Source organism: Gallus gallus, chromosome 15 (genome assembly GCF_016699485.2).
Source record: "Gallus gallus isolate bGalGal1 chromosome 15, bGalGal1.mat.broiler.GRCg7b, whole genome shotgun sequence".
Lineage (NCBI taxonomy): Eukaryota > Metazoa > Chordata > Aves > Galliformes > Phasianidae > Gallus > Gallus gallus.
The window spans coordinates 11,370,356-11,388,125 of record NC_052546.1 but is presented as its reverse complement, the minus strand read 5'-3'; the positions used below and the strand labels follow the sequence as shown (position 1 = coordinate 11,388,125).

The 17,770-nt window shown below is 42.6% G+C and overlaps 1 protein-coding gene across 11 annotated transcripts in view; it reads left to right on the top strand.

Moving 5' to 3' along the window:
- FBXW8 (F-box and WD repeat domain containing 8) overlaps nt 1-17,770 on the top strand; it is a 48,070-nt gene that overhangs the window by 12,242 nt on the left and 18,058 nt on the right. For all 11 annotated transcript variants that reach the window (XM_004934484.4, XM_015294877.3, XM_015294880.3 and 8 more), the window contains one exon: nt 11,483-11,640. In XM_004934484.4, the coding sequence (XP_004934541.1) occupies nt 11,483-11,640 (158 nt within the window). The remainder of the gene's footprint in view (nt 1-11,482; nt 11,641-17,770) is intronic.

The window sequence follows — 17,770 nt, the reverse complement described above, 5'->3', positions numbered from 1 at the left end:
GTGGTTAACCCAGACAGTGGCCTTGGGAAGCAGCCTGAGAAACTGCAGCTGTATAGCAGGTCTCGCCTTGGCTCCTGCCTGATGTTGAGGCTTCCCTTGGCCACAGAGGCTCTGGTATGACCCCACAGGTCCCCAAGTGCTGAGGCTGCAGCTGGGACCCAGCTCTGCAAAGAGCAGCCTGCCTTCCTTTGTGCCCTTCAGCCTGGGCACTGTGCTGCCTGGCCTTGGCTAGGGGTCTGCTCTACTGTATCTGCTCCACTGTCTCTAATGAAACCTCCTCTACTGTTTTGGGGAGCCAGAAGCCCCAGTTGTCATTGTGCTGCTGCCAAAATCTCCAGCTTTTTTTCTTCATTTTCTCCGTTGTGTTTATATCCAAACAAGCAGTATATAGAAAGTAGGCGGAATAAATTTAATTTCTAAAGGATTAATAAACAAAGGAGATTAATCCTAAATATTAAACTCAATTGCCCATACATTAGCTTGGTGTATTGCAGAAGTCAGACTGAGGTGGTTTCAGACAAAACGTTTGTGTTGGTTCTCAGTTCTTGCAGTACTCCTGCATCTGCTGGTGAGTTGTCCTTTGTTGGCATAGTGAAAGGTGATGGGGAACCGATGTTCCCACAGAGTTCACAAACATAGGTGAGAGACAACTAAGGGAAAAGCTGTTTAGGGTTTTCATTCCAATTACTTTTCAGTAATTTCCCTTCTCTAAGAAAACAAATTTTAAGAATGATGTATCTTTTTATGGAGCTGTGACTACACAGTTAATAAAACAGCATGGGGAACTTAGATTTCAACTGTTTGACTTTACCTGATTGGTAAAATAAATGTTTAGAATATTAAAACACAAAAATTATATGACTTCCGTTGCTGTTTACCTCTTCCCCCTCACGCTCCTTTGATAGCTTGGATCTCTGAAAGCATCTTGTAAATTGCTGTGAACTGAAAGCTGTTCTGTGAATCTTGCCCAGGAGAAGGTGGATTTGTTGTTTTGCCAGTGATGATCAAAGCCTACAAGACAATAGCACACTGCAGTCCCCTCAGAAATATCTTAAAAACTATCCAGCTAATTTAGCAATGTGGAACTGTAAGAAAATATGACTGCTGTTATGAAAGCTGGAAGTATCTGATGCCTGAAATGTCTTCAGGCTCACATACAGGTCGTTGTTACCCAGCACTGTTCTTCTCTCATCTTGTGATTTTCACAACCTGAGAGAGTGCACTTTTCAGGACTGAGATTTCCAGTTCATCTGTCAATGAATAATGAAATATTTTTTTTGGCAGGTCTCCAGCACGCCCTTCTCCAATTTGTTTTTTATTAGTTGCATTACTTTGGTAAAAATGCTTTTCTGACATTTGCAGTGGTAAAGAACAAACAAAACAGTCACAGTTAGAACCTGCGAGGATGTGAGTTGGTTGTGCATGGAAATACTTTGTTCCTTACATACCTTTGGTAAGAACTTAGCAGACTGAACGTTTTTTGTTTTGTCTTTTAAACCCAAACATCACCCACCCCTTTCTTTCCCAACTGTAGTATTGTACTTAATGGCATTGTGCTTTCAAATTTGTCATAAAAGTGTAATGAATCTAGTGATCAATAGCTCGCTGTTGCGTTCTTATAGTATTGAAGAAGTAATTTAATAGCTGAGGTTAACAAAAGTCAATTTTCTTCTCAGTATAAATATCAATTATCTGTTACATTTAATGATTATATCTCTAGTTTCGCACGCACTTATGTGCTTAGCTTTACATGTGAATAATCATAGATTACAAGAAGATTTGCCTTGTGCATAAAGCTGAAGGGATGTGTGACCTTGCAGGACTGGAGAAATTGGTGGTGATCTTACAGCTAATTTGGCGTATTGCATTTTATGTGAACTTGTCAGCAGTGGCTTGTGGCATCATTTACTTTTTTTTCTTTTTTCTCTAGACAGGTTGCTGCCCTGGAGAAAAATAGGACCACTCAATTGTGAGCAGGTTTTCTGATGCCTGACTTCGGGGAGCAGCTGCAGCACTGTGTCTGAGCACGGCCAGGCCAGCCAGGCATTACGGGCTGCTTTGTCACTGGGAACTGTGGCATTGCATAGCAGCTGCTCCCTGCTTTCCAGAGGTGCACTCAGGATCTTGGGAGATCAGAGAATGGTTCTAAAAATTAAAATTAAAAAAAACCCAAAAACAAAAGGAGAGGGGTGTTGAAAGAGAGGTTTTCCAGCAGAAATACTGTATTGGAGCAAGCCTGGGAAAAATGGTATTCGATCTGAACCTGTGCTGTAATGGACCTGATCTTTCATGCTCCATTATACTTCTTCAAACTCTGCAGGAGAGCAGAATGATGCAGCTTTATTTTAGTTGCTGCAGAGTTGTTTTAATCTTTCAAAAAGAGAATTTGTACAGGTTGTGGACAGAGTGATTTATAACACTGGCTGTGAGTGTAACCCATAGAGACATAGCTTGCCTGAACTGGTCCCAGCGTGGATCTCTTTAATAATCTCTTGCAAAGAGATAAAGATGAGCTAGACAGGGTTGGCTCTCCCTTAGAGAAATGTGCCTGTTTTCTTGTACTCTCCTGTATTTTCTCCGTGCTGCTGCCAAAGCTCAAGCCAGAAGATGGCAGAATATCAAGGATTGATTAAGTGCAACCTGAGCTGTGAGTTGAAGGTGGCTGTGAGCAGCTCTTCTTTCTCAGAGAGCCTTGCATTTACTGGCTGACATCAGATAATTCAATCTGGCCTGCATGCAGAGCATCTTGTGTTTATCATTAAATTTTTATCCCAGCGGTTACGATGCTTGTTTTCTGGGTCAGACCTTGAATCCCTTTTCATTTGAGACAGCGGTGTTTGTGGTTACCTCACTCCCAATCAATGTTGTATTTGCCAGCCTTTCTACAGTTACATGTCTCAGAGGATCTTCTTTAAAGATGTTGTCTTCCCCCCCCCCCCAATCCATATTCAATTCAAATGTAGTTTCTTCTTTAAGTCAGAGTTTACTTAAAGCAATTATATGCCTGCTTCCTTGGCTTGTATAAATTACTACCCCTGCTTAGGTTCGCTGTACTTAATGCTGTTGTGTGCTTGGTCTCAGTACAGAATGCCTGCATTTGTTCACCTTCCATTAATAAAATCTTAATCAAATCAGAGTTTTTTAAGCAGGAACATGGTCCAACAGTGAAATTGGTGTTTCTTCCTCTCAGTGGTGTTGACAGACACACTGTGATGGCTGTTTGTAGTCAGAGCTTAGGTCCTCCTTGAGATAAAGATCTTGGAGCATGAATCTGGCCAGCACTTGTTGAGCTGCTGTGTCGTTACGTGGTGGATCTCGTGGTGAAGCATGTCAGAGGTGAGCTGCGGGCTGTCCTGCTGCCTGGCTCTCTGAAGTCCTCACCTGTGGGTGTCCCAGAGCTGTGCAGTAAGTTGCACTGTGTACACCTGAGCCAAGTCCACATCAGTCCACACCACGGCTGATGTTTTATTGTGCACTGTGTTAATTTTGATGCTTGCAGAGAGGGCGATTTGGCTTTACTGCTGCAGTTTGTGGCTCTGAAAGCTTTCCAAGTGAAAGTAACAGCAGTGATCCGTAGTAAGACTGCTGTTCCAAAGGCACAGAAATATAACAGTATCGGATGCTTTTTCTTTCCTCAGTTTTCTTTGAACAAAGTGTGGTGGACTGTTAGTTAAGAGTTTTCGTAAGTGGAGATCTAAGGGCATGCCTGCACTGTGCCAGTGACCTATTGAGCACATGCTGCATGGAGCCTCTGCACCTCTCACAGGCAGGCTGGGAGTCAGCCCTGCCTTTTTCTCTTCATGCTTTAACCTCAGAGGGTTTTCACGTCTCCCATGTAATGATTGCCTCCTTTCCTATATACCTTTTTTATATTATTTATTTTCAGTTAAGATCTTCTGAGATTCATCTGCTGCAAGTGCCTCAGTAACTCTGTGGATTAACACATCCCCTTTCACGGCGTTGCCCAGCTGACACAGATGGTACTTCTCCTTTATTTGAGCAGTGATACTTAATAAAGACAATAAGGAGCAAAAGAAGAATCACTGGTTTCACCAGTCACCTCAGAGGTGACGATACATTTTGATTCTGTTGTACTGAGAAGCCAAATGCACTAAGAGAACTTCTGTACAGTAGTCTTCATTCTGGAGGAGTTGTATGGGAACTGCAGCTTAAACACTACAGCGTCTTCCAACAAGGTGGACGTTTTGGTTTAAGTCACTATGAGCAAAGTACAGGCAGGAAAGTAGTTCTTGCTCTGTAGTGACTTCCTTTGTTCTCTAAGATCATCTCCCACCCCGCTTTCCTCTTGCTCAGAGGTGACCTGCAAATGACTAGTTAAAAAATGGGCTTGCCACCCTTTTTAGCTTCATAATGATGCGTGAAACTAGCCCGAAAGGCTTGAAAATACTTCTCTGCACCTTGAAAAACTTCATGTCAACTCTCGTCTAATTTGTTTTTTTCTTGCTGTAGGGCTTGTGGGCTATTCTCTAGGAATTTATTAGCTCTTGCATCTTAATTCAGTGTGCAGACCCGAGGAAACCAAAATATTAATTAGTAATGAAAATGAATAAAAGTTAACAAACCAGTGTCTTAAACAGCCTGGATAAACCCCCTTCTTTATTTAATTGCTTAAATTTCACTTGCATAATGTCACAGCTTTGATAGGTTTCTTCCTCCGCTCCTGGTGACGGAGAGCCTGGATGTCAAACAGAGCAGTAAGGAGGGATGTAAAAACACTTGCCTTTTTCCTTCAATCTTCCCCAACCCTTTTGTGTCCTCTTCACTCATTCCTGTTATTGTTAAGAAGTAATAAGTGTCAGGCCTTCTGTTTTTTCATGTGAGTCACCTTTAGGAGGGTTGAAAACAGGATGACATCACGAGTTCAGAGGGGTCAGATGACAAACCACGGGAGTTAGGTAAGGTTGTGTTAAGTGACAGACACATTGGCTTCTCTGTCATCTTGCGGGGAAAAAGAGCCTTTCAGGTGAAACTAATAGTGGAAGCCTGATACTGACTCTTTGTGACAGCTCCCTTGCCAGCCTGTCCCACCATTAAGCTATTGGTTTACCTGCAGGTTTTACTGGTTGCCAAAGAACGCCTTGCTGCAGTAAGATACGCAGTGCACATAGTGATGCTCAGTCTTCTGAAGACACAGCAGTTCTGTCCAAGCTTGTAAAACCTGATTTTCTGCTGAGACCACCCTCCTTTTTCATCAGTTTCTTCAGAGTTTCATTTTTACAGTTACAGTGTTTTATTTTTACAGTTACAGGTCATTTTTGACCAACCAGCCTCTGTTGCCATCAATGCCTGAAAGTTCAGGCAATACTGTCTGTCCCTGCTGTTTGCAGTGTGTTGCAGTTTGCATCCCTTCTGATATACAAACAGATCAATTTACATCATCTTCAAATGATGTTTTCTCTCCTCTGTCTGAAACTGGAGGCATTGTTCTATTTGTTGAACTACACAGTTGTATTTTATCAAATAATACAGCTGATGTGCCAGATCTTTTCCAGATTACATCATAATTTCTCTTGAATTCTCTTGAAATAATGTATTTTTCCCCTCTTGTGGCAGCAGCTGTAGGCAGTGTACACAGTAACATGTGTCCTTGGTCAGAGCAGCTGGCTTTGTTAATGGACGTGGGCTGATGCAAGCCACTGGAACCTTGATCTTAATGATGGGACAGCCTTGGCCTTAAACAAAAAATTACTGGAGACAGTTTGGCTTTCTCTAGCTTCTTTTTAAAGTGTTCATTAAAATGTTTTGCCTGCCGTATAACCCTTTGGCTTGTTTCTGCTCCCTTGGTATGATATTTGCATGCACTTAAAATTAATAAGAAAGTGAGGCGCGCAGAAGTACTTAGAATGGTGAAATGTTAATTTTGTTACAGATAACAGAAAAATTGCATGCTATATCGAGCAGCTTAACCCACTTCCTAGAGCTATGATTTCCTAAACAAGGCCGTAAAAGGGAAGGTACAAGCTCTTTCCCAGCTTAGTTTCTGTAAGTGTGGTCCACAGATGGATGTGGGTTGATGAACTGGAAAGTCAAGTTCCCAGTAGGAGATTTTGGGAACTGATCACAGGGATGCTCAGAATGTATTTCCTACATGTTAAGTCTGAAAGTGTTTTCAGATCATTTTTGGTACAAGTTTCAGTCATTTTTTTCATAGCTGATCTCATACAGCTAGCAAATAATGTTTGGGTGGTATCACGGACGTTACCTTTCCACTTCACATTCTTCTGCCAGCACTGTAATGGTTTCAAGTGCTTGTTTTAGTTTGCCTCCATCTGTTTTTTTCTTGTATTTTCTGGTGTAGCTTTCTGCCACTCCATGTAGTAGCAGAAAACATTATTTTCTATTCCATTTGTATTTCATTTTTGTCATCATCGTATATTTATATTCCTTTCTGCAGTACAAAGTAGCTCTCTTTACTCCATCACTGCATTCCTTAACTGCTACCAGACTGTTTTTCCTGAATTCTTCTCTCAAGAAATCCCTTAGCCAAGCTCTCTGCTGGTTTTATATGTAGTGATGAAATCAATATCTGTAAATAATTGTAAATGAGAACATACGAAGGCTGAGGAGCTTCTGCCTCTTCCATCCCACCTTACTTGTGAGCTGTCTCTAGCTCTGGTAACTAAGTTGTCTGTCCTCCTCCCTCTCTTCAGGGAAGAGCTGTGGGCCTTAACATTGAGTGTAAAGATGGTAATAGAATCTGTTTAATAATTTCAGAGATGGTGTGTTGCATCTGAGGTATCTTGCAACTTCCAACGTGTTTGATAAAGAGGCTTTTGCAGTGAAGGTTGTGAAAGATTACGTTCTCACGTGAGCTGTGTAGAGAAGATGAAGCTTAAGGAGCAATTGGAACCCATTAACAAAAGCATTTGGACTTGGGTTCACATGCTTCATTGAACCTTATTAAGCTTACCGAGGGGATCTGAGTAGGTACTTTAATTAACCATGTGAAGATTAGTTGCTTTGGTGGAATAAAGGGGAAAGGTCTGAGGTGCTTGTTGCAGCAAGACAAGGCAAAATACTCATTATTTTACTTGCTTATCAACAGGCATCCGTTCAAACAGAGCTATAGCTAGAGAGTGTTACTTGAGCAAAATTCCTACTGACTTCAATAAAATGCATTGACACTGTAAGGACTTCATAATAAGATCTTTTGAGTATTAACAGATGGTCACCGACTGCCTGAAACAAAGTTGTTGGATTTTTTTTTTGTTTTGTTTTGTTGATCACCGCAGGTATCTGGAAACTGAACAGACTTTGCCTTCTGGAAATCAAACCTGACTGTGAAACAAAGGTTTTTCATTCCCCTTTTTTATTTTCTTGCTACAAATCCTTCAGAGAAAATATGAAAACCAGAAACTGATTTGTGAAGTGTCTTATCAGAAGTCTTTGGTGTTCGGACCAACTCGATGCAGTGGGACTTGCCCCAGAGCAGTGTGTTGCAGGCAGCCCAAAAAATGGGTCCTCACCACTGTCCTGTTCCAGCAGAGCCCCAGTGGCAGTCTGGTTGACCCATCCGCTTCAGTGCAGTTGTGCAGTGCCAGCAGTAAGTAGGCCATGAAGGAAAGTGGCCTGTCTTTGTTGCTGCCATGGACTGAATGAGGAGAGTATCTACTGTTTTGAAAATGTTCCTGTTAACAGTTTTTCTTTTGTGTATTTGTCAGTTTATATATTAGTTGCAGTCGTACTTTGCACAAACACTAATTAGACAGCCATCAACACTCAGGGCCAAAGGCTTACTAACAATGCAACTGTGATAGCAGTGTCTTAATTGGTTGAATATAATTGTCATTAGGCAACGATAAAGACATCTGGGGCTCTGGAGGGAGATCAGCACCCCCTCCTCCTCTTCCCCAAATTTGTTCTGGCTATTGCTATCCAACACAGTTGAGCTTTTTCAGATGAGACCCTGTGTTTTGACCAGTTTCCTGATGTTTTTCTCCTTGTGAAATCGTCTGCCTCTTCAGCACCACTTCATTAGAGCAGTGCCCAGCCTCCAGCTCTGCCTCCTCCCACATGTGCTCAGCCCTTCACCACCTGCTTCCCAGCCATCGTGGGACAGCAGCAGCTTTTAGCCCCCCGTCTCCTTCGCCTTCTCTCTTCTGCTTTCACTCATGTGAGAGGGTATGAGGAAGCTGTTCATCTCATTATGACATTACTGCCAGTAAAAGCAGTTGAAATGCTTTTGATTAGTGAGCAGACATTTTTATTATACTATGTAGATACCATATGAATTTAATTTTTTCAATTTCTTTGTACCATATGCAATCCAGCTATTGCTCCATTTCAGCAAGTTTATTTTATTCATCTGCAAAGCTTAACTTGAATTTGCAGGCTCACTTTTATGGTTGTGTAATTATCTGAGATAACAGTACTGGATTGCTGGGGAGAAGAAGAGAAAATAGCTAGAAAAATATAGCTCCTCCTCCTGCTGCTACTTCTCACGTATGCTGAGATGTTTAGAAATGTGAGAACCACAGCAAAGTGAAATGCAGGTCCATTGGAGAAATTGAGTTACTTGCATGGGGAGTCTTGGGAAAAGCAGTAGCTCAGTGCTGTTGAGTATTATAACAATGAATACGTGGTATTATTTATATTAAAATAAGTGGGTTTTGTTTGTGTTTTTTCTCTCCAGTTGCTTTTCATAGCTATTGCAGCAAAAGTCAGTAACTCATTGAGCTTGGAGCACTCTGCCTGTCCTGTAGCAGAAGACTTAAATCTGGGAATCTTTCATTCGGTAGCTAGTAATTCAAGGAAAATTTTCATGGCAAAAAAAAAGATTGTTGTGGTAGGGAATTAATAGAAATACAGAAATTATGTAGGAATGGTTTCTGTGCAGTGCAGCGTTTTCTTCTCCCCGGCCATCTCTGCTGATACGGTGGATTTGCCAATTATCTGCAATAAAGCAGCCTTTTTATTTTTTTTACAGCAAGGCATTGCTTTAATAGTTTAAAAGCCTTTTGTTGTGGTTACAAATTGAAAGTGTGTTGCTCTTTACAACAGCATTAAAAGCAGGGAGTTGAACCATTAAATTTTTTAGTTCTGAATTGGATTCATCTGTATTTGAAACTCTTCCAGTTCAGTTCTGGTACAAGCCCAGTGGTGCTGGAAACAGGCATGTGGCAGTGCTGGCCAGTGGAGTGAGAGGTGGTTTATGTCTCCCATTTTCCCCATTCTGATTCCATGCCCAAACCTGGACCTCTGCTTGGGTTTCCAGTGTGATCTTGGAATGTCTCTGCAAATCCATTAGGTTTGCCACACGGGACTGAGATGCTGTCATGGTGCACTGGGAAGGATGTGAGTAAAATGGGGTGGGAGGGGTACTGGAGGGAAGCTGCCTTCCTGCCCTCCTCTCTGCTCTTCCTGGTGGACCTGAGGCACTTGTCTCAGCTTGCACTGCACTTCTGGGATGTCTGGACAGCAACACACAAAGGCAGAGTCTGCTTTTCCTGGCACATGAAACACTCCGTTCTGATGGGCTCAGTAGGCCAGGCTGATGGTTGGATTTGATGATCTTGAAAGTCTTCTCCAACCTAGATGGTTCTATGATTCTCTATCGTGACAGATAAGAAATGGGTGTTATGACTGCAGACTTCTTACATTCTGTAGTATCAGTAAACTCATTAGGGCATACCTGAGGTACACCTAAATATCTCTTCTGTCAACAAGTCCTTGCTGAGGGTGGGAGAGCAGCACAGCTTTGTGGTGTCAAAATGAAAGCTCATCACTGTGCATCTCTCAGTCACTGGTGAGGGAGGGAGTGGGGACTGCAGCAGATAGATGTGATTACCTGTCCCGAATACAGTTTTTATTGCATTTTATCCCCAAAGTTTGAAATTTATCTGAAACAAAAGCTTTTCAGTGTTGCAAACTGAAGGTATTTCCTGTAGACAAACCTGGACAGCTTGTTTAGTTCAAAATTAAACTTTCTGCTTTGCTTTGTGGAAGCTTCTTTCTTAAACTGTTATTTTCAAGTAGCGCTGCTGTAAATTGGGAAGAAAAGCAAGGTTTATAGGAGGATTGGGACCTTATCTGCCAAAGGAGGAGGATGGAGAAGTGCCATCTCACCCAGTTCTCTCATTTTCTTCTATTTAGTGGTGTGAAGCGCTGAAAGGGAAGTTGTGTTACAAGGACCCGACTCTTCTGAGTTTAGTACAGAGAATTAATGTACATCTCTTTGCTTAACAGTTCTCTGCCACTTCCTCAGACACTCCGATTTGTTGTATAAAGTGGTACGTTTTTACCCAGAGGTGTTGAAAGTAATCTGCTCCAGAGTACCTGCAGCCCCGGTGTACGGCACTGGGTGTCCAGCGTCGTCTGAACCTTTGTTAAGCACCTTCCTTCACCTCCATTGTTAACACATACTTTATTGTCATCACAAATATGGGATATTTCTGCCCTGTAGACCTCTGGGGCTAAGAAGAATTGCTCTTGAAAGATTTTTCCCCCCAAAAGCAGAATAGAACAAAGCTGACAGAGCAGCACCCTTCATTTCCAACAGAATCTGTGTCTCAGGTATGGCAGAGAAACACAGCTGAGACTCACTATTGTCATAGTTCTGTTGAAACTTATTTGTAAGTAACTGTAGATCTGCTCCAAATTGACCATATTTTTGGTCAGTCATATGGGGAGTTTCTTCTCGATTTTGCCTGCAAGATGCTGGACTGATTTTTTTTCAATTAATAGTACATTGTGGCACAGCAGAGGTGACACAGAACAGTTCTTGTGTTGCTGTGTTACAGCCTTCCTTCCGTTAGATGTATTCAGTGTCATTTGAGAAGCTGATTTCTGTATTTTTATTTTCTCTTTAGCAAACTGTAGTGTGTCTGGTGTTACCAAAACATCAGAAAAACTACAGTGTCAGAGACTTCTGCGAAGAAGGAAGCGCTGCTCTAATTCTAAAGGCAGCACTTAATCCTGTGAATAAATTAATTAGTCTTCAGAGATGTAGGCAACTCTGATGTGTTGATGAGGCATTAGGAAGCTTATTTCTCTAAAGGGCGGCAGGTTGGATGGATGGATGCGTGTGAATGCTTGTCTGTATGTACATAAATACTCTGATTAAACAGCCTTTCTCTGGCACAACCACAACTGCACGTTTTCAAAGACCAAAAGGAAACAGATTGAAGTTTTGCCGTGATGTAACTGACACTCATTACAGATTAACTTCTTTTTTTCCTGGAGCCCTGCTCCCCTTGCATTTTATCTGCAAAGCTAGCCCCGATAGCTGGTCACCCATGGTAGCTCAGTGGTGTCCCCAGCTTGCCTGTGTTAGTAGACTTGCTGCTGCACTCAGTAAATGGGAATAAAATGAACAAAGTTGGTGGGATTGCAGACATGAGGAGAATCCGTCTAGGAACTGTAAATGGCATTGAGTTTTCAGACCCTTCTCGTTCGTCCTCTGTTCCCTTGCAGCTACCTCTTTTCAGATGTTTCTGGACTGAATAAAAGCTTTCTTTTCCAGATACACGTCGGGGGAAGTGAGGCTGTGGGACACGCGCACCTGGGACTACACAGCCCCCATCCTGGAACCAGCGCACGGTCCTGGTGATGCTGGACCTCAGCCACATGTCTCCTTTGTGAGGATAAACAGCTCTCTGGCTGTAGCAGCTTATGAGGACGGTAAGTAACCACAACTCTCCTCCCTATTTAGGGGAGGGAAAAAAAAAAAAAGCTTTATAAAAATGAAGCAGCTGTGCTCAGCTTTTTGTGTGCCCGTAATCCTGTATATACACACACACACACACACACACTCTTGCTTTTATGTGAGAAAGTTGGCCAATAACCCTAAATGCATTAGGAGGCATTGGAACATAGCACCCATTAAAACTGATGTTTAATTCCTACTGGAACTGCTGCACAAAGCTTGAGTGCCAGGCTGAAGTCCAGCCAAACTATCTTAAGCAAATAACTTGTTTTGCTATAAAAAATATTAAATATTCTTCCACCGCCATTCTCCTCTGTCCAAAACTCCCTGAGGGTACCGTGAGGCTTTGTTATGGGAATAGTGGTAAACTTGCATGTCTGATGAGGCTGTGTCCTCTCTTGTGCATCCGTGTGCTACACAGGGAACATTGTTGTAGCTGAAGTATTGGTTTGCAATATTGAGTTTCATACTTCAATACAGAGAAATAAAAACTGTGTCCTAATATTTAATGAAACTAATAAAATCCTGGTTATATACATTGTTTCAAATGTACTTAAACATAATGGCTATCAAGAGCCAGAGACCAACTGCATGTCTACTGGACGTGGGAACAGCAACTCAAAAACCCAGGTTTGGACAGTGCTTGATGCTTGGGGTCCTAAGTTGAAGAGCCCAGGCAGGACTCAGCTCCTGGCAGCTTTCTTTAGATTGTGTGATTTGGTACTTAAACTCCTCCTCGAGTGTGAGTAAAGAGGATTTTTTTTGTCTGTTTCTTTTTAAGTTAAGGAGCACTGTGTGTGTATTATCTCTGATCCTGGCACTTTGCATGTGGAAGCAAAGCCAGAGATGGGTAATCCAAACAAAATCGCTAATCCTTTTATTTTATAAGTAAATTATATGCTTTGTATCTGAAAGTAAGTGTTTAAGATGATCAACATTTTTAGTGGTTTTTCTAGTCTGGATTGTGCTATTTCCATTTTCTGTGGCTAAATTTATTGATAGGCAGCGGTTTTATGACAACAATGAGTCTGGTATTACAAAACATGACTGTTATTTACTCAAGTCATAGGAAATTATAACAGTGATGGTTTTAACTGTTGACTTTTTTTGTCCAGTGTGCCAAACAGTGAATATAGCAGAGGTTCTTTTGTTTGCTTTCTAGTCTCCCACTGACTAATCTAATAATCTTTCCAGGTTTTTTTCCTGTCAGATTCCTTGTTGTCGGCCCTGTGTGTGCTGTGACTGCAGTAGTTTGCATAAAGCTCGGCATCGTATTCTTTTGGGTAGAAATTTTAATGGGCTCTGTGATATGGCAGTTACTCTGATTTGAGAACCCTGGTCAGAATAGATTAGTTTCTATGTGAACAGGGAATTATAAATACTGTTTTTAGAAATGTTTACCAACTCGAATCTGAAAGCACATATTTACAGATTGACGGAGAGAATTATTTTAAACTTGGAAGGAGGGGGGTGGGGGGGAGGACGACTTTGAAGATAATGTGTTTGATTGTTCTTTGTTGTACTCTTCCAGCTCCCTTTTCTCTTTGTTTGTAAGTTTGACTAACAGAGAGAAACCATCTGCTAGTGTTGGAGGTAGTGCTGTCAGGCAGAGAGTCTAGACTTCTCTGTCGAATCCCTGGCTAGCAGACTTGTGCAGATAACATCAGTTTCTCCCAGTTCAACAGAGCTCACGCAGCGATGTCCTTGGCACCTGATCACAGGGAAGAGCTAACAGGCAGATCCTGCTCTCACCATGCCTGCCTCGCAGCGCTGCTCTGCGCTTCGGCAGGAGCGAGCACTTCCCAAGGCATATGAGGTACGGTGAGGAAAGGTGGTCTTACCGGGATGCCTGCATCCACAGTGAATTGCATCTCCGTGATGGCACTAAAGAAAAATTGAATTGTGGCTTTCGGTGAATGTTTCCGACAGTGTCAGCCTCTGTGGAACAAGCTGCAAGGAGAGGGAAATGAGGAAAAATGTACGGGGAGAAAATGAAGTTCCTTCTGCTCATGCCAGTGCTCAGTGGGGGCACTGCATGTACACCTGGGGCAATGGGACTTGGCAACTCGATCCACAGTTGTGATTTTTGAATTCCAACCCACTGGCCTCATATTTCTTCTGCCTTGTTTCCTATTGTCAGCACTGGCAGCCCTCCAGTTTGATTTTACCACTAATTGTGTTGCACGTTACCGAACTGAAATGAATCAAATCAAAATGCTTTTCCTGGAGCATTAGATAAAGCAGGCGAGGGTTCTGGGTAATGAGCAGATGCTGCTAATGCAGGGACAGTCGGGGCCTTGCCAGGACTCCATCTGCTCCATGCTTGCCTGCCTTTGGCTGTGAGCCACGGCTTTGGGAAGCAGCGGTCTACTTTAGCCATCAGCCCTCCACCCTCCAGAGTCTCATAGTTTGACTTGAAAACAACACACTGCAACAAGGGAAGCAGTTGGGTGGTGGTTTTCTTGGTTTTAAATGCAGTGCTTCATACTCGTGTAGCCATGACTGGGTGATGCAGCACTGCTTCTGTTCACAGCAGCTCTTTAAGACCTATGGGCAGAGTTGGTGGCGCTTCCCAAGTCACACAGCAGCACCTTGGAGCAGAGGAGGGTGCTTTCTGCAAGGATTGGAAGTCGGCTCACTTCTTGGCAGCCTTCAGGAGGGGAATTTTGGCAGTGCTTTCTGGGACAGGGAATCTGCTGTTTTGTCCATTCTGGTGCCCTTAGTGCTGCTTGCAGGCATTGTCCCTTCTATGCCCTGCCTGCAGATACAGAAATGGAGTGTTGTGGTGGGAGTCTTCCCCCAAGCACCTTGGAGTGCTAGGCAAAAGCTACAGCAGGAGGCAGGCTGCCTCAAATCAAGGAAACTTCTGGAGTTGTTTTTTCTTTTGTTTGAGGTTTTCTTTGTTTGTTCTTTCAACTGTTTGTAGCATGTAGCTATAGGTGTACATTTACATTTATTCATGAGATATGTGTACAGGTGTCTGTGGATGCATACCCCTGGGTTTGGCCCCGTGCTGTGTGATTTCACCTGCAGGCCAGGGATGTCTGCCTCCCAAGTCACTGAACTGGGAATGGAGGAAGTGAAGGACAGACATACTTGTCTGTACCTGAAAATGACAAGGAACTAAAGCTTGGAGGAAAAAATACATGTAGGAACTGTTCCCAAAAGTGAAAAACAACTGTTTAGTTTACCTTTGAATTAGCTTAAATTGTGATAGGCCACCATCCTGCCACTTCCTACAGTCATCGTGCAGCTCCTGGCCTTCCCCCGCAGCTGTGCTGGGAATGAGTGTGAAAGCCATGGGTTACAGTGTGGCCTAATGCCTTGTGCCTCTGTGGCTGTGCAGCTTTTTCCTGTTTGAGGGTGTGACTAGCTTATGGGAAAGAGACACTTTGGTTTGTGGCAGAAGTGTTGGTTTTGTGCTGAGCAGAAGCCTGTATGAAAACAGACTTAGAAGAGCTGCTTTTCAGGATGCCCTTGTGCTCCCAGGTATGAAGAGCTGTACTGGAGGCTGCCACTATTACTGAGGAACAGCCCCAGCGCTCTGACAAAGCAGGAGAGTGTGCAGCACTGCTGTTTGCTGGAACGGACTGCAGTCTATCAGCAGTGCACTGTGTGAGCTTTAATAGACCCATAGTTAAATGTGTTACCCAAATATCCTGCAACATAGTGTGAGTTGCAATAACTGGACTTTCCCCAGACTGCATTTCAGCAATATATTGGGTCAGTTACAAACCTACATCCTTTGTACAACCTGGGCTGAAGTGACAAATAGGAAGACCAGTAACGTCAAGTGTCTGTGATTGCACTGTTTTCAGCAGCCTCTTGCACTCAGCTCATTTCCCTGAGCCAAGGCAAAATGTAAGCAAGCTCTCTAAAGTCCAAATGTCAGGAGTTATTGTTGGAGTTCAATTGAAATAAACACAGTTGCCGTGCAGATTTCAGCCTGCTGTGAAAGTATTACATGTAACTTTGATTTAATGGCTTTCAGTACTCAAAAAAAGAAAAAAGAAAACACGCATGTGCTTGCAGCCTTAACTTCATCTCAGCAAAGATTTCTGCTTTGGAAATGAAGCACTAGTGAGTGCTGGAGACAGAAAGATAGACTGTGCAAAGCAGTGATCTCATCTGCACTGGTAAATCTTAAGCCTAATTTTTTCTGTGTTGCCATATTGATATCTTTAACTGTAATGGTGATATTTTTGTTCTATTACACAAACGAGATTAACTGTTGCAAAGACTTACACGCTAATAAATACATTTTGCCTTCTGTGCAATGAAAAGCAGAGTAGATAATGCTGTAAGCAGCACTTCTAGAAGTACTAACAATTTCATCTATTGATAAATAGTAGAGTGTTTGCTTTTCCAGAGTAGTAGTTGTTCGTGTTGAAGTAGTTGTTCATCCCAATGAAATAAAGCAGTATTTCTCTTTGCATTCCATTTGAATTCTTTTCGCTCCTTGTGCTGACTTGGGACCTTACAAGTCAGTTGATTTTTGGTAGCACTTGAGGATATTTTCACACCATATTGTGCATCAGCTGCTGCAAACACCGTATTGTGAAAGTTTCAGGTGTTCTGGACAGAGATGACTATTGAACATTTGGTAAAAAGCCGTATACCTGCCTTGAACAGATTGTGTTATTGCACGATGTGTTTCCACTGTCCTCTCGTTTGAGATGCGGTGGCAGTGGATTTGCTGCCTGCTTTGGGGAGCAGACCTCTAAATGCCAGCTCTCCCTGCAGCACTGTGTGTGTGCTGCAGGCCAGTGGTGTGTTGTTCAAAACCAGTTCAGTGGTTATTTACCTTTCAAGCAATTAACATAATTACCATTATGCTAAGAAGTAATTTTGGGAAGTTCTGCTCGCAGCCCTTATGACTCCATCGGGACAGTTTGAGTCGGGACTTATCTCTTTGATGGAAGCCTAATTGCAGTTTTGGCTTTGTGTGAACAAACAGAAGCAGCTAATTGTTTAGGCAAATAGCAGATTAATTTAAATATGCATCCCTAATAAAACAAAAATGGTCCCCATTATGGTGCACGTTCCCATGGCGAGGAATATAAATATTCAGTGGGAGTGCCATTAGATGGGGATCTTAAGGATTATCTGCATTATTTCACATTGGTAGCACTTTCCAGATACCAAATAATCTTTACAAAAGCAAACATAAATCAATTTAAACTCATTTAGATACCATTTTGCTCTGTGCAGTTTCATTACCACACTCTTGCTTCACCTCCTCTGGGACACGGGAGGAGTGTTTGCAAACTGGCATTGGTGCCCGTTCCGCAGCTGTCTGTCAGAGCTTTTATGTCTCCTTTTGAAGGAAGAGCTATCATTAATCATTTCATCATTAATGGCCATACTCAAGTAGGAAGAAGGCTTCTCCTGCCCCAGTCCTCTTGTCATGCCTGAAGATTGCTTCTCTGTTAATTCAGTGCAAAGGTGGCCTGGGAGTCTCCAATTCTGTCTGGCCCTTCTGCTCTGCAATACGCTCCTAATTGCTTCAGGTTGCTCTTATTCAGATTACTGCTTTAATGTACCATGCTTTTAAAAAGAGTATTGGTGATCTGTGCAAAGAAAATCTGCAATTGCAAATGCATTCTCTCTTGACTTGCACTCCTGTATTCTTTGAGGTTGGTGTTTTTTGGCTTCCTGAAAGCTTTGAACTCTGTTTTCCAGTCTGTCATTGTTCAGAGTTTTGCTGCTGATTGCAAACTGACTGTTAGGAATGGTGTTAATGTCCACGGCCTGACTGCTGTGCGTGCAGAGCTTCAGGTTTTAGCTCTGAAACATTTCCGTGTGCAGCACAATGACTTAATTTTGAATGTAGGTTCTTCCCCACTGTCTTTGTGTTGCTTCAGTGTAAGTGTAAGAAGAATAATTTAGGAATAACAGCACCATAGAGTCATTAAGGTTGGCAAAAACCTGAAAGATCATCAAGTCCAACCATCAAAGGTTTAGATCCAGTCTTCTCCAGGCATGGAAGGAGAGAAGTCAAGCAGTCTTCCTCGAGGCAGATACCAGTGTTACCTGAAAGCTAAGCTGTGGGAGTTGCAGAGGGCAGCACAGCCTCAAATGCCTGTACACATCATTTTGGAAAGT